The following is a 15,723-nucleotide window of genomic DNA, read 5'->3' as shown; positions in this document are numbered from 1 at the left end:
CAGGCATATTGCCAAAGCACATTATGCTTTGCAGCGATGATTGAGGGTCATAAATGTTACCTGCTCTGCAAGGTTTAGTAATTCCTGGGGTGATTACTGGGGTGTTATTATTCATGACCCTCAATCATTTTGTGCAAGCAGCTGATAACAGAAAAATATGTCAATGACAACAGCGGTTTTGTGTGATCAGCTAACACACAAAAGACATCACAGAGTGTCAGAGGCTACAGAAAGACGGCTCCTTGACATCACAGACAAGCACTATGTTAGCCATGTTTGTTAGATACATAGCAATAATACATCATCGTTTTCAAAAGGATTACTCTACTGAGGAGTTTTTGAAAAGCTCAGTTTTATGCTGGTCAAAAATACCAACATAGTGTGGTTGAAAAGCCAAAAAAGTTTAGTTATGTTTTCACATTTATAAGGTTATTAAGGTTATCAAGGCCTTAAGGTTACTTTATATAATCCCTGCATCCATGTGTCCATGGGGGTATGTGGGGGTCCACTTTGGTCATGTGACATCTTTGGTGAAAAAAGAAGGATAAGAAGAAGATTAAGAAGATAACAAAACTGATGCTTGTTCTGAAGAGAGGCTGTGCAGGAAGATCCACATTTATATAATTTGTCTTTAAAAGAGCTCAAAGCCAGCCAAATGTAATGCTTCTTCTTCATTATCTTGATTTTTATGGCGGTTGGCAAACAGCTTTATGGCATATTACCACCACAAACTGGAATGGAGTGTGGATCAGGAATAGGTCATACCAACGCAGATCCTCAATTGTAGTTTCAATGGAACACAGTGCAGTACTCGTGTACCCAACTGGCACAAATCTGCAGCTGTCTGCGGATGCGGAACGCAAAAATATGTCTGAGTCTTTAGGGCGGACGTGATCCTACACACACAGGTACACACAGATACACACACAGTGGTCTCTCTCATCCTATACAGTTACCAGATCAGCAGCAGATAAGGAGAGCAGTGTGAGAGGGAGATTATGGTAAATATAAAAGTGTCAAAAAGGGTTAAGAGACAGAGAAGGAGGAAGACAGGAAAAGAGAGAGCAGAAGAGGGAAATGCATGTGTGTGTGAGAGAGAGAGAGAGAGAGAGAGAGAGAGAGAGAGAGAGAGAGAGAGAGAGAGAGAGAAAGAGCTCAGAAAAAAAGAAAATAATAAAACATACAAGATAATTTGCAGTCAATCTTTCCCTAAATACTGAATGCTGAGTTTTATAAGATGTTTTTGTGTCAAAGAAACAGGACCGAGAGAGGGGTGTACAGGAAGATGCCAATTTGTGTGTGTGTGTGTGTGTGTGTGTGTGTGTGTCAGTATAAGTGAGTGTGTGAACCCTCTGAGATGTAGTTTAAATGCTATTTAACATTTAACAGCTACCACAATAAAATAACTAATCCAAAACCTGTGCAATGAAAAAGTTGAAAAAACTTACCCAGGCTGACATTTACCACACAGATACGCACTGCAGAGGCACACACAAAGATGCACTTGCATACACTGAGACATTAAGGCACACATATAGTGCATGAACACATACTCCAGGGGGTTTATCCTGGGTTATCAAGGATCCCATTTCAGGAGATGGGCCTCGACTTGGATTGGTTTTCCCACTTGGGAGAGAGAGAAGGAAATGGATTGTAGAGCCGTCCTCTGATTAATAAACCGCATATGTGGTTTCCTCAGCTCGCCCTACAAGCATGTCTAAAAGTGAGGTGGTGGAAAATGGGAGTCTTTTAGATTGAGCTGATACTAAAGGACTCTTGACGTGATGTAGCTGTGTGTGTGTGTGTGTGTGTGTGTGTGTGTGTGTGTGTGTGTGTGTGTGTGTGTGTGTGTGTGTGTGCATAGCTGTGTGAGTTTATACACTTCTTTTATTTAGCTCTTGAGTAGCTTCTTCTTTCTGAGCAGCAACAACACGCTGTTGCGTCTTGCATGACAAACAAGGACATCAAATCAGAGATTTATTTTGCAAATGGATGTTTTTTCTTAGTTGCTACCCTATCAAGATCACCCAGCACAAATACAAAGCTTTGTGACATTGGCATGACCAAAATTTAAGTGTAGCAATAATTGGTAGAGTTCTCTTGTTATTATCTTAATTGAAAATGTGTGCTCAAAAGTAGCCACCCACGTTAAGACGTAGAAAGAAAGAAAGACAAAAGTCTAGTTAAAGTTAAAATTATGGCCTTGAAAGAACAGGGAGTTTTGAATCTTGATGTGCTTGACATTTATGGGGATGGATCACAAGCACCGTCTCAGAAAGGACTGTATAGGCATGGTAAGACACAAAGGAATTTTTTTTTTGGCCAACACTTTGATTGAAGCTAAGTGTATTTAAAGGCATGCAATACTCCCACATTCCCACAGAAATCAACAAAGTTATGTTTTTGTTTACAGCCCCATCAGAATAGCAGGCTAACTCAGGACATACAGTATCTGTGCTGCAGGTATTTTGCAGCCGCTGTTACAGCATACACCAGCTGCTTAGCTCAGTGAGAACAACAAAACAAAAACACTTACATAAATGATTGTGAAACTTTCAATATAATGGTTTCATAACAGTTCTACAGCACGTTCACATTCATGCATCAACATCAGATGTCCTCTGCTTTCTATGCTACTGTAAAATATTCCCTTATCTGCATCCTAAAGGCCAAACTGTCTCTGACTGGTTCTGACTGGATATGCAACACACAAAGTAGCAACAGCAGGAGTAAACTTTCAGGTAATTTTTCACAAGTGTGAATTACCTGCAGCATTCAAGGCCCAGACACACCACTGACATCAAAGAACTAGTGTGACTATTTGCGTAGTCTCACATTGCCTGTGTCTCAGCCAAAAGGTTTTACTCGAACACATCTCGAAGACTACAGCCAACAGCCAACAAGCACGTATGTTCTTCACCTGTGTGACAGGAAATAGCTATACATGCCAGCAGACAGCTGTAGTCTGAATTCAAAAGGGAAACCGCAAGACCAACAGGGTGGATTCAAGATGCCAGTTAGCACATTGACAACACGACCCCGATGTTGAGAGAAGAAATTGCATTTACTGTGTGCTAGAAAAACAATAAGCAAACGTTTTTCTGCTAAGGTGCTAAATGGCTAATTTTTTTTACCCAATATAACAAGTTTGTTTCAATCTCATGCCATTTTGACTTTAGCCATTTTTTTGTGCTTTTCTCACTTCCGTTTCTCTTCCTGTGCACTCAGCTCCACTTTCAATCAGAATTTCTCTCACTGATAGACTTTAAAGTCAATTCAACATGCTGAATAGTGCCAAATAAAAAAACTAAAAAGAGCCAACAACAGCTGCTCGGTGCCAGCGGTGCAGGACTGCAAAAAACTAAGCCAACAGACACTCACTGACAGCCCGACACTGACCAGTAGCCGATCTTTGGTGTGTCAGGACCCGTAAATTTGAATTGCAGTAAACTGCATTTATTGAGGTTTTAATAAGGATAATATCAATAATGCATGCCTAATGCGTGCCCCTATGCACATGAAGTGTGATGCAGACTAAATAAGCACAGACGATGAAAAATCCCAATAATAAAAACATAGCAGTACGATAATTAAAATTCAGAATTACAGTATATTACACAGCCCAGTCAGCGTTCGGCAAGAATTGATCAAATGGCTACCAGAAGAACACTGCAGACCTGCACAAACTTTACTAAGCTTTTTTTAGCACTGTGAAAGTAGAAAAAAAGTGCTAATATCAAAGGCAGTGTATTCTGCACTAGGCAGGGAAAGTGACTGAGAAACATTTAGCAGCTGCTCTTAAGGAGCGGCATGCCCAGCTGCTCCAGTCAGGTCCGAACAGTGAGGGATTGTGACTCAGCTGGATAGAAGCAGACTGCATGTGTGAATAAGTGCAGGTTTTGCATGGAGAACAGCACTTGCACTAACTGGAAAAAAATGCATATGAGAAAGATATCAAAATCTCTTTCCTATGAAATGATCCCAAATCTGGGGGACATTAGGTGGCCTTAACTGGCTACAATGCACAGCAATTCTCAACTCTTGTTATGTTGTTATGTGAAATTTTCCAAAAATCAATTGGAGGAAATAATTCTAAGTTGAAATTGAAGCTCTCACCTGCTTCAGATTTTTAGTGACTTAAAAATGTTAGAAAATAAAAAGTCTTTCCAAATTACCTCAAATTTTAGTTGTCGTCTTCATCAACAAAGTACACCTTAATGAGTTGAATCAATAAGAATGTAATTTTACATGCAATGTGAAGGTATAGTTTGTAAGATGTCTTAAAAGCAGTTTTTCTATGAGCGCACACTGCATGTGTGATGTACTGCAGATACATGTCTAATGCATTATAACACATGCAAAATATATCTCAAGGATTTATAGTCAATTATTCAAGATGCATTATGTCTTATTAAAATGTGCCTTAAAGCATTACAATTAACAAATAATTGCCTGTATTTGCTTTATGTTTATAAAGGTTACACTGCATGATGTAATGACAACTGCTACACATTTTTGGTTGCTTTGAATAAACTGATAAGAAAATCCAAACAATTCAGCCACTGACATTTACTACAGTAACAAATATCAAGATGTGATACATGCACATATATTCCTTAAAATAATTCCATTTGGCTGTAGAAATATTAGAAAAGCAGGGTTGCATAGAAAACCAGTTAAGTATAACATGCTATTCAATTCATTTACACTCACACTAGTATTTTCTGATGTCATTTTTGAGTCATCCAAGAGTATGGGGGCTGTGGGTTGCATATAGCCGGTATTCCCAGTCAGTTGGTGATGTCCTTTTAACAAGGCTGTGGCTCTGCGGCGCTGCCACACTTCCACTTTGAATGTCTGTCATGCTCTCTCGAGATTGTGAATGCGAACTGTGGTGTAGGGATCAACAAACAACATGATGGCTGTGTCCTGCTCCTGTCAGAGCCCTTCAGCAAAGTGTGTTCACCGGATACAAAACCAACCACATTCATCCATTACTGCTACACAAAGACTTAACGTAACATCTTATGAGTGCCTTACAATTGATAATGCATGACATCATACTATATTATGGAAGCTTTTAACAATTATTAATATTTACACATGTAGGTATACTTTTGCCCAATAAAGGTATGGGCTTCATATTTGATATTACTGAAACCTTTAGAAAGAGTGGGTATTAGTAGAGAGTAGATGAGTTAAATTCTTTTTTGAAATATATGCATTTGCAGAATGGACGTTAAAGGTTTAGTTTGTAGAATATAGTGGCATCTAGCAGCAAGGGTTGCAGATTGCAACCAACTGAAACTTCTCCTCTTTGCCAAGCTGACAGGAGATCTACGATTACCAATATTAAAATGTAAACAACTCCAACATGGTGGACCCGCTCCATGTGTAGATATACAAACAACTTATTCTAAAGTAAGAAAAGCACAATGATTCTTAGTTTAATGGCTTAGTTTGATAGCAAATGTTGCAGCTCATAAATTTAAGATACCACGGTAACAAATCAGCACAGTTTTGACTGCACTGGTTATTATTAAAGAGGTATTCCTGGAATTTAGCATTGCACCTCCATAAAATTTGGAAGAAACACTTTTTTTTCTTTTTTTTTTTAAATGCTCAAAAAAAAAGCACAGGCCAAGATATAAGTACTTTTAATCATAGCTAGCTAGCTATAGCTATAATCATAGCAACCCCCAAAATGGGTGGATCCAACAATATCCATAATGCAACTTAATGGCATCCTCTGTAGGACCCATCCTGCTTCAAAACATGCTGATCCCAAATCTTAGGCAAGCCACACAATACACTGTCCAGTCAGGTCTCGTTTCCAGGGCTGCTTGCTTGGGCAAAGTCTCCAGTGTCACTATGATGACACCTGGGTCATCCATTAACGCCTGTATGGACACACTAGGCTTTCAACCAACTCCAAATAAAACCTATTTGCATAATTATTGGACGTTCACAGCAACAGGCGTAGTATAAAGAGTGCCAAGTAAAGAAACCTTAAATGGGTAAAACAAATAAAGGACTTTGAACCAGGAGACTGGTGTTTCTGTCCCATGTGAGACTAAAAGTCAGCATTATTTTGTCATATCAGTCATTAGTTACATCAATTGTCACTTCTTATTCATTCACGTAGGTCATCCGGCATGAGAAACATCAACCACAATCTTTTCCTAACCTGATAACAAAGTGGTTTTGCTGCATAAACCTAACCGCCTACTGCTTTCTAAGTGTAACTTGTGTTACCAGCTTGCAAAAAATTAAGCAACTTATTCAGACAATCAGGAAAAAAGCCAGAAATAGATTAAGAGACATTGTAATTTATTCTCATGCACGCTGCTGAGAGTAATTGCAGTCCACAGGTCTTCTGCAGACAGTCCGGGACCTTTTGTGCCATATGCAGGAAGTTGGTAGATGAGGGCCAGGCAGGAGAATGCTGCAGCCTGCTGAAGTTTTGGTTTACTTTAACTACACTTCTACTTTGCTACTAGAAGAGCATCATAAGAATGCAGTTAATTTAACCATTTAAAATTGTAGTCTTTCCTAACTCACCTATTTACAGACATAGATACTTACACAAATTATGTCTGTCTCTCTCACACACACTTCACACTGCTGATTTTCTCATATTTCATAATAATCTACTCAAAGACATAACAGCCTCAGCGGTTTCAGATATGTCCAGAAGGCAGAGATTATTTGATAGGGAGCTGAATGCTTCAACATTTCCTTGATGATGAGATAAACAAGTCACGCTCTTCTAACCACAAAGAGGGAGCTGCTGATGAGGGTTGACATAGAGCTGATGTGGTGAGTGATGCAGGTGTTTGCAAGACAGTCACAAGAAGACCTCTGAGCAGAATGGCTGCAGTCACAGAGCTCTGCTTCCTGCTGTTCGCTCTCATCAACAACATGCATGCAGAAGAACTCATCATCATCAAGGAGGAAGGTTTCTCTTACACCTTTGACCTCCCAAAGGAGGCCAACTCCTGCCTGATCTCCAGATATGTTGGTGAGGAGAAGCTTGTCCTGTGGAATACCTCTGACCTCTGGTCTGAGAACTCCACACTGCCTGAAGACTTGAAACGACGCCTTTCAGAAGTCAGCAGGGAGAATATTTCTTCTTACGTGATTAACAAACTGACCCATTCAGACTCCGGACCGTATCAAGAGGAGTGTTGGACCGAGGGCAAAGCGACACATGAGAAAAATATCAATATCATTATTTGTACTTCCAAGATGAATACCCTGGTAGAAATTCCAGTGAGACCTGGAAGAACACTGGCCCTCAAATGTACTAGAGGGGCTGACAATCAGGATGTCCAGTGGTTCAAGCGTGACTTTAGAAATGAACGAGGTGCATGGACCAGAGTTTCTGGGGACAATGCGACATCAGTAGCGGAGCATCTAAGAGGAAGATACCAAATGGTGAAAAACACATCAGTTCTCCGTATAATCAACTTCACAACAACAGTCGTTACAGATTTTATCTGTCTGGTGATGAAGCGACAGCAGTGTGTGGACAGTGACTCTACAAGGTTACGACTACTACCAGAGACAATCTACCACTCAGTGGAGGAGACGGCTGTGTTGCCATGCACTGTTAATGATTTAAGTATTAGCCAGCCCCCACAATGGATATCCTCCAACACTGACTTCAGTGCGTCTTCAGTGAACCAAAACTACTCTCTGGTGTTTTCATCACTGATGCTAAATCAGTCAGCTTATTACTCCTGTAAATCCTCTATGGGACTAAAAGCATATTTTCTGGTGGTGTGCCCCAAATTTGGCCCACCTGCTGTAGAGCTCTTTTCAGTGGGGGAAAAAGTAACTCTCAGATGCAAAGATTTGGTAGGAATTACAAAGGTCTATTGGTTCATCAAGTCAAACCAAACAGAGGGCAGAATCTTAAGCCTGTCTGATCTGAGCATGAGCACTATGAGAATGTCCCCTGATCAGGGGTTGGATATCTTTAATGTCTCACTGAAAGACACAGGAGAGTATTGGTGTGCAGTTTTGGACATAGATTATCAGTGTCTGTCAACAACCAAAACTCTTGTAAAGTACAGAGAGCCCTTTGGGATTCACTCCACCTTCTACAAAATAAGATGCGCAGTGCTCAGCAGTCTGCTGGTGATCCTTTGTGTTGCTGCAATCGTTGTGATGGAAAAGACAAGGAGAGGAGAATAGCTTTGAGTTCAGACAAATGCATAATATGCATGTTTATTTCCTCACTGTCTTTAATAAACTGTGTTATATACTTGATTTAAAAACAATGGCAGTTAGACATTCATGCAAATGACAGAAAGACAGAGAGAGATCTAAAAGACAACAAAAAAACAATATGCACCCATTATGTTTTTATGAATGAGTGTGATGACGATGAGTATGATGATGATGAGGATTATCATTATTAAGTGAAATGACAATGTAAAAAGTACAAGAGGTGAAATATGATAAATTCCTAATTAAGTAAATATCAGATTATAATAATCATAAAATTTGTATGGTAACAATGAAGTTCTTCCGGTTTGAAGTCAACCTTTGATCCTGACAGAATGCAGATATATACATGTATATATTACATTTTCAACATTGCTTTTATTGTGGATACACGTGATTTTAGGGATTGTTGCTTTGAGCTGCACCTGACACACAGCAGAGTCTGTGATGTGATATTGTATATAATATTGATATTTCAGTAATTAACTTTTGAACATTGTTCTCTCATAAGTTTTTTTTATCGTGTGTAATGTACTGATGTTTCATTTTAAATCAAATAATTAGTCTGTGGTGTTTTTTTTAATTATATGTGAAGGAATTGGAGTTGCCTTTTATGCATTTATAATTGTTGTATCTTGTGGTTACAGCACTGTTACATGACGTTTTTATACCTCGTCAATATCAATCAATAATCAATTGTCTCTATAATAAAGGTAAAATATAAACAATACCACTTCGTTTCCAGTTTTTACTGTTTTGATTGTATTTTCTGATTTGAATTATTATGAGCAACATATCTCTGGTTGTGAAAATGTATCTTTTATTGTAAAAAAAAATACCAATTCCAAAAAAGCTGGAATGTTAAAAGATAAATTAAAACAGAATGCAATGATTTGCAAATCCATTTGACCTATATTCAATTGAATACAGTATAAACATAAGATATCTAATACTCAAACTTGTTAACTTCATTGTTTTTTGTTATACACTCATTCTGAATTTTATGCCAGAAAAATGTTAGAAAAAAAAGTTGGATGTGGGCATGTTTACCACTATGTAACATCACCTTTTCCTTTAACAACAGCCAGTAAGTATTTGGCAACTGAGGACACAAATTGTCAAGTTTTAACAGTTATAAAGAAAAATGTGGGTTCACAAAAGTATCATGACAGATGCAAATTTTAAACTCAACAGAAGACAAAGGATTGCGCGGCGCAAACACCGACAAAATAATGGACCAGCAATCAACAACACTGAGTAAAAACGCACGTCGCGTGTAAATACACACAAACGAACACAACAGCATGACCTGCAGTGCTGCCTAAAGGTGCAGACTTATGCACAAATGAATGACTGAACAACATAAAAGTATTTTACACATCGGCATGGCCCAAACCATTGCGTAAATAAATTTGCACCAAAAAGCATCACGACAACAGTTTTGTTTAGGCCCTATACTAGCCCAACCAGCTGCCCACGGGCAAACAAATACACACAAAATACAGAGAAACAACACTATAATCAACAGCATTGAACAGCAGACATGACATAATAATGAAAACAGTCTACTCACCCTCCCAGTCAGCGCTGCTCTGCTCCTTGTTGATGCTAACAAAGCTGGAGACTTTCTCCCTTGAAAGAGAATTTCCTTAACACACAGTCTTTCCACTCATCCTTACATTTCTGGCTCAAGTCCTTTTCGAGCTGAATTAGGTGAGCTTCACGCGGATAAAGCCTACTCCTTCGGTGAAACGTCTTTCAACGCTGAAAACGAGCTAGCACGCGCAACTTCTCGGCTAGCTGCTTCAGGTCCAGGGTCGTCCTCTCACCCGACATGTCCTTGGGTTTTAACCGTATGTCCATCATGAGTTTAAAACACAGTACCGCCACTGCACGTTTTTCTAGCTTACATAGCTGCTCCGGTTTCTACCTGTTTGAAAACTCGCACGTGAGCTGGGAAGGCAGACACGTCATATGGGCGGGGCCGGCTCGGTGTGGCCCGTCCTTTACAGCGGGCTTGTATTTGTGCCGCTCTAATTTTATGTTTTTCACAAAAATGTATGTAGTATTTAACTGGATATACACAAGTTTCATATTGCACTAACCACTAACAACAGAGAAGCATTGCGGTCACAATTTTCTAATCAGATGTCATAAAGATGATAAAAGGGAGGATTCTGCCAAAAGGGGAATAAGAGAAAAAAGGCCAATAGGGTCTTTTAAATCCAGTGAAGCAAAAAGTGGGCAGTATGTTTTGCTGCTTATTATGCTGCAGCTGTCAAAGCCGCTTCTTCAGTCCAAACTGAATTCAGCTTTCTTAACCTCTGGGTCTTGGAAACAGGCCGAGCATACCAGCAACAGAAGTAGAGCAGAACATTACACCAATGAGTAAGAAAAAGGAGAAATCTAGGAAGGGACAGTTTGGAGGTAAAGGTTAGGAACACGAAGGATGGAAAGGTGAGAAAAGACACACAGAGAAATAGAGGGAGAGAGAGATCCATTCAAGCTGCCCAGTTTGGCTTCTGTTTAGATAACTGAGAAACAGGAAATCAATAGCTGCGGCCACCCAGGCAGCCAAATAATGGAGGCTTTACAGTGATACCCAGCAAACGATGACTACACATTAATAAGGGGAATGCTGGTTGGTGGGAAATGAGACGTATGCTGTGGCCATGTTGTGGAATGTGAATAGACATATAGTTTGACTCATCAAATGTAATGCTGATTTTGGCCACCTTCCTTCCACTACCTGCACATTATCGTTTCCAAATCCCTTTCATTGCAGGGTTCATTCGGGGCTTCCAGGATCCAGTGAGTTCCTCCAGAGCTAGAGTCTAGTAGTATGTATAGTATTGCTTCACCTCTAGGGCAGCAGTTATCAAATTATGTTTGCCTTTTTTATGTCTAAAAGTTTTTTTGGGGTTGCATTTTCTTTTGCAGGGTCATTTTTATAACAGTGCTCACCTTCCCACATGCAAATGTTCAGCCCGTTCTCACAGCAGAGAACACTGGCGACTGCTGCGACACCATGATACACAGATGGTTGGCGTCTGTCGATAATGCAGCCAGATTGTACCTGTCACATCTGCATGATAAGCCACTGGACAGCGTTAGGTTTTAATGTTGCCAGTAATGATGTAATATAAGGGGCACATAGGTCTATATAGGTTTGGTTGGAGGAACAGTGGATGGGTCCAACAAACTCTGGACTCTCATGTGGGAGCCTGGCGTTCGCTTCTCATCTGAATGTTATGTGTTTTTTCTTCTACATCTAAGCATGTGCCTTTGTTGCCTAATCCTAGCCATCCATGCCAGCATGTGCTTTTGTTGACGTCCCAGCATTGGTCGCCATGTGGTGCAGTCTAAACGTAACCATGTGCAGCGTCATCCCACCATTTCTTGACATCACTATGCTGCCATCCCACAACGTCAACAGAGGCAGAAGGATACCTAGTGCGTAAAATGCAGACGCAGGAGTCCACTGCAATGCGGCAATATGTGAAGACTTGGGATGAGAACATGTTGAAATGTTCTACAAAAATAAGTAACCCCTGACTCTATTTTTAAGGGGCACCGTCGCTGCATCCTGGGCTTATTGCTGCCCAAGACAATGAGATTGGTTTAAAGAAACAAAAAAAGCCATTTCATTTTTTTCCCCTATAGCATAAAGATAATCAGTGAAGCCTGACCTTTCTCTGGCACTGACAACACTGTGGAGATAGAGGAAGTGACATAGAGCGGCGGCTGAAAAAATAAAAAATATCATGCGGATATCTACACTACTCCTATGACTTTATCTCATAGTGATCTCCTGTGAAATGTATTATGTGTTAGATCGAATGGCGTAAAGTGTTGCAAAGAAAACATATGAGAATAGACAGAAAGCCTTTAAGATCTGAAACCGGTATAGTTTTCTGTAGTCTTGACTGTTTTTCGGAAGGGTTCAAAAATCTAGTGGGAGTTATATTCACTGTGAGGACTTTTTAGCCTTCAGTCTTCTTGAACCATGATATAATGAGTGAAGCGGGGCATTTTAATCCCAGGTAAATAATGACTGAAGATATAATACGCCTCTCTCTCTTTAATTGCAAAACTGACACAAAATTGAGGCAGGAAATTATACTCACTGTCGGTAAAATTACTAAAGCTTTGTGAAACTGAGCTTGTCAATTTGCTATTTGAAACCTGACACCTTTCCTCTTTGTATCCTTTACAGGCCTGTCTCACTGTAATGCAGACTTCCCAATTGGTAAGAAATTCTTCATTAAAGTCTCACCCTTTCTGCTGGTTTAGCTCACTCTGTTGAAGTCATCCAGTAATTGAAGAGAAGTGTGCAGTCAGCTTCCTTCTTAAAGGTCACACGGAGGAAAAAAAATGTCCGACTGACAGTAACGGCTACACTGGGATTGGATCTTCCACCGTAGCTGCTAATTTCCTCTTAAACCTGACCAAATGTCAGCAGCACGCCTGTTTGAGGCTCCTGCAGCATAGTGTCAGTTTGTGGTGGATAAAAAGGATGGTACTGAATGGCACAGGAACATTTGTTATGGTATGAGAGGTGTCTCTGGGTGTAGGGTTACACTCAGAGACTATCAAAGAATACACCTCAACTCATGATGCATGATAATAACATAGATAGATCAGCAGGAATGCATGCTGTCCAGCCCAGTTGCCTAAAGAAAATGTTGCTGTTTGATATGAATCATATCAATGTCTGTAAAGCGATGTAGTTCTGATTGCATGTATATGAGCTGGCTTTGTCATTGTTAGGTAAGGGGGACGGTGTGACATCTGGGCAAGGTGGCTGCCAAGCCACAGACCACTGCTTGAGACCAATAAACAGCAAGCAAGATATTACAGCATTTCCAGCCAAGCATGTGGCACTAAAACTGGGTATTTTGAGCCAAAACATTTTCTTATTATATTATAAAATCTACATTATAAATATGCAATTGTACTATGAATAGAAAATATTTTCTTTCTTCTTTTGTTCTTACAAGAATAGAGGAGGCAAGGTCATTATTTCAGAGTGTAGAGTGAGTTTATCAGACTGCTGACTGCACCTGGACACAACACTAATGAGAGCAGTTAGAGTGAAACAATATATTTGCAAACTTTTTATTATTTTTTTTAAGTAGCCTGGATCCCCACCAAAGATTGTTGGTTTTGGCACTTAGACTTACATGTTGCCTTATAATTTCATGACTCATTGTCTCTGCAGCTGCTTTGGAACTGTAACTCTCTCTTCCTTCCAAATGTAAAATAATATGCAGTCCTCTTGAATAAATCAAGCAAAATTTAACCAAAGCAATACAGCCTTTCACTTTTTCAGTACTGCTATATTCATATATTTGAGACATTTGAAGAATAGCATCATTTAATCTTTTTCACTCAAGTACATATGCTAGGTTATGAAGATCTGCAGTCTGTTGGCCTTGTTTGTGTCATTTCTTTGTATAAAAAATGAGAAAGGAACATCATCTGTGCTGAAGTAGATGTAATGCATCCGATGTAATTACAGACACACTTTCAAACTCACAAGTGCTGAGGAAATGTAATAAAATCAATAAGTGATTATGCCATTACACAGGGTAACACCAGCACAGCCTGGAAAAAAGACTGAGATATGAGACAGTGAAACTGATCCTGTGATCACTTGAATGTATCTACCGTTAATCCTTACCACATAACTGACATCACTCACTGCTTTCCCCACAAGTGTTGACTCACATTTGCACAGTACAAAATAACAACAACGTTTCAACAACAGAGACGTGAAGGCGCAGATGAACTAGCAAGAGAGACCAAGTGTTTAACAAAGCAAAATCCCATACAAGGATGGTGTATATAACTGATGTTAGCCAATCAAGGCAGTGAGAATGGCAGGCTTCCTTGTTTGTAGAGCTGTAAGGAGATTACTAACCACCGGCCATAGCATCTTATCCCCCAAATCCCTCTCTAACACTAGGCAGCCTCCTGCAAATACAGATCTCATGCTCCTTGTTGCCACCCAATCCTGGCACTGAGCTTTGTCCTGTGTGTGAGGATATAATCAAGACAACATAAAACACAAGAGTGCAGACACTGACAAACAAAAAAAAAAAGGAGAGAGCTCTTAAAAGCCAGAGAGGGATTTAAAAGATTACAACCCACCCCAATGTATTACAGCCAGATTCAAAAGGCTGAAATGTGGGAAAATATGTACTCTTCTCTTGAAAAACTGGGAGTCAGAGTCAGAATATTTCGGCATTTACACAGTTAAAAAAGAAGAAATAGAGTAGAATATGATGAGAATGTTTTCTTTAGTGTGATCATCAGCAGAGTATAAGAATTCAGAATGTACAATTCAAGCACTGGACCTAAACAAAACCATTTGTGTTTTTGCATCAACCACCATAGTTAGCAGACCTTCCGCAATAAGCCAAACAACATCAGAAAAAACACTGATTTTTAACATGAAACTGCTATATTTTGTGTTCTACTGGTTTAAATTACCTGGTCCATTTGTTTTGCTGAGGAGGAAACCTCTGCAGATAATGTTGCTCTCTGGAAAAACCTCCTGAATGTCTGGATCTTAAGTTGTAAGATGAAAAGGTGAGCACACATTAGAAGGTGACGGGCCAGTGGCCCATCTGTGACAAGTCGAGCAGTGTCTGAGAAACACTGATTTTTGAGTTTTAAATTCTTTACTCTGTTTTTAAGCTGTTTTAATAACCTGATCGGTTTGTTTTGGAGAGGAAGAGACCTCTGTGGAAAATTTAGCTGCTGGTCAAATCCTCCTGACAATTGAACACTAAAGGAGGCCTGACCGGGAATTCACACATGGCACTTTGCAGTCGGTTGTAATCTGCAATCCTTACTGCTAGATGCCACTAAATCCTACACACTGATCATTTAATATATACTGTATGTCAACATATGGCAAGCTTTTGTACAAATAAGAGTATAAAGGGAGCCCCAAATGGAACAAACAGAAATGATCTTTTTTAAAAACTATCTTTTAATCAAAACTATACCTATCAATCTGTATCTCCTGTGATACAGTCTGCATGTCAAATAACTCCATGTGGGGTCCAAAACCAGGGCTGAGAAACTTTGACGGAAAAATCGACATAGAATGTAAAATTAGAATTACACAAGGACACACAGGGCAGGTTTTAAGAGATCAAAAAACTGTCTGTAACCCAGCAGGGTTGTTCAAAGTTTCAACCACCTTGACAAAGCAGAAACTTTTAACTTCTTATACAACGACTTCACATTTGGTGTTGGTAACTTTCTTATTTTTGGCTCAGTTTGGGGCGAGGAGGAGGGTGAGAGATTACGCTGAGGCTGGCGGCCGGCCAACTTCAACGTTTGAAGATGCCTTTTGATCATGGCTACATATGTTTTCTTTTTTTTCCCACAACATTAATTAGTGCAGCCGGCCCACAAGGCTCATCGCTGCCATCAGAAGGCTCTTTAGTTAAAATTCTCCATTAGCGAGCACACATG

At 39.7% G+C, this 15,723-nt stretch overlaps 2 protein-coding genes across 2 annotated transcripts in view; one reads left to right on the top strand and one right to left on the bottom strand.

Annotated features, from left to right (window-relative positions):
* Positions 1-10,151, bottom strand: part of mdga1 (MAM domain containing glycosylphosphatidylinositol anchor 1) — a 237,928-nt gene extending 227,777 nt beyond the window's left edge. The window contains exon 1 of the mRNA XM_088079421.1: positions 9,806-10,151. The gene's annotated coding sequence lies outside the window, so the exon portion shown is untranslated. The remainder of the gene's footprint in view (positions 1-9,805) is intronic.
* On the top strand, positions 6,867-8,939 carry LOC148190438 (uncharacterized). Its single transcript, XM_088082086.1, has one exon. It carries the CDS (start codon positions 6,871-6,873, stop codon positions 8,197-8,199), a length of 1,329 nt encoding a protein of 442 aa, XP_087938212.1. The 5' UTR covers positions 6,867-6,870; the 3' UTR covers positions 8,200-8,939.
* Positions 10,152-15,723: the final 5,572 nt, after the last annotated feature.

Source organism: Plectropomus leopardus, chromosome 1 (assembly GCF_026936395.1).
Source record: "Plectropomus leopardus strain MGB_pleo_1.0 chromosome 1, ASM2693639v1, whole genome shotgun sequence".
NCBI classification, from domain to species: Eukaryota; Metazoa; Chordata; class Actinopteri; order Perciformes; family Serranidae; genus Plectropomus; species Plectropomus leopardus.
The sequence above is the reverse complement of the archived record's forward strand: the minus strand, read 5'-3'. Positions and strand labels throughout refer to the sequence as shown.

What these genes read in the sequence shown, in the direction of transcription:
- LOC148190438 (XM_088082086.1), top strand. Translation starts at nt 6,871, where the DNA reads ATGGCTGCAGTCACAGAGCTCTGCTTCCTGCTGTTCGCTCTCATCAAC.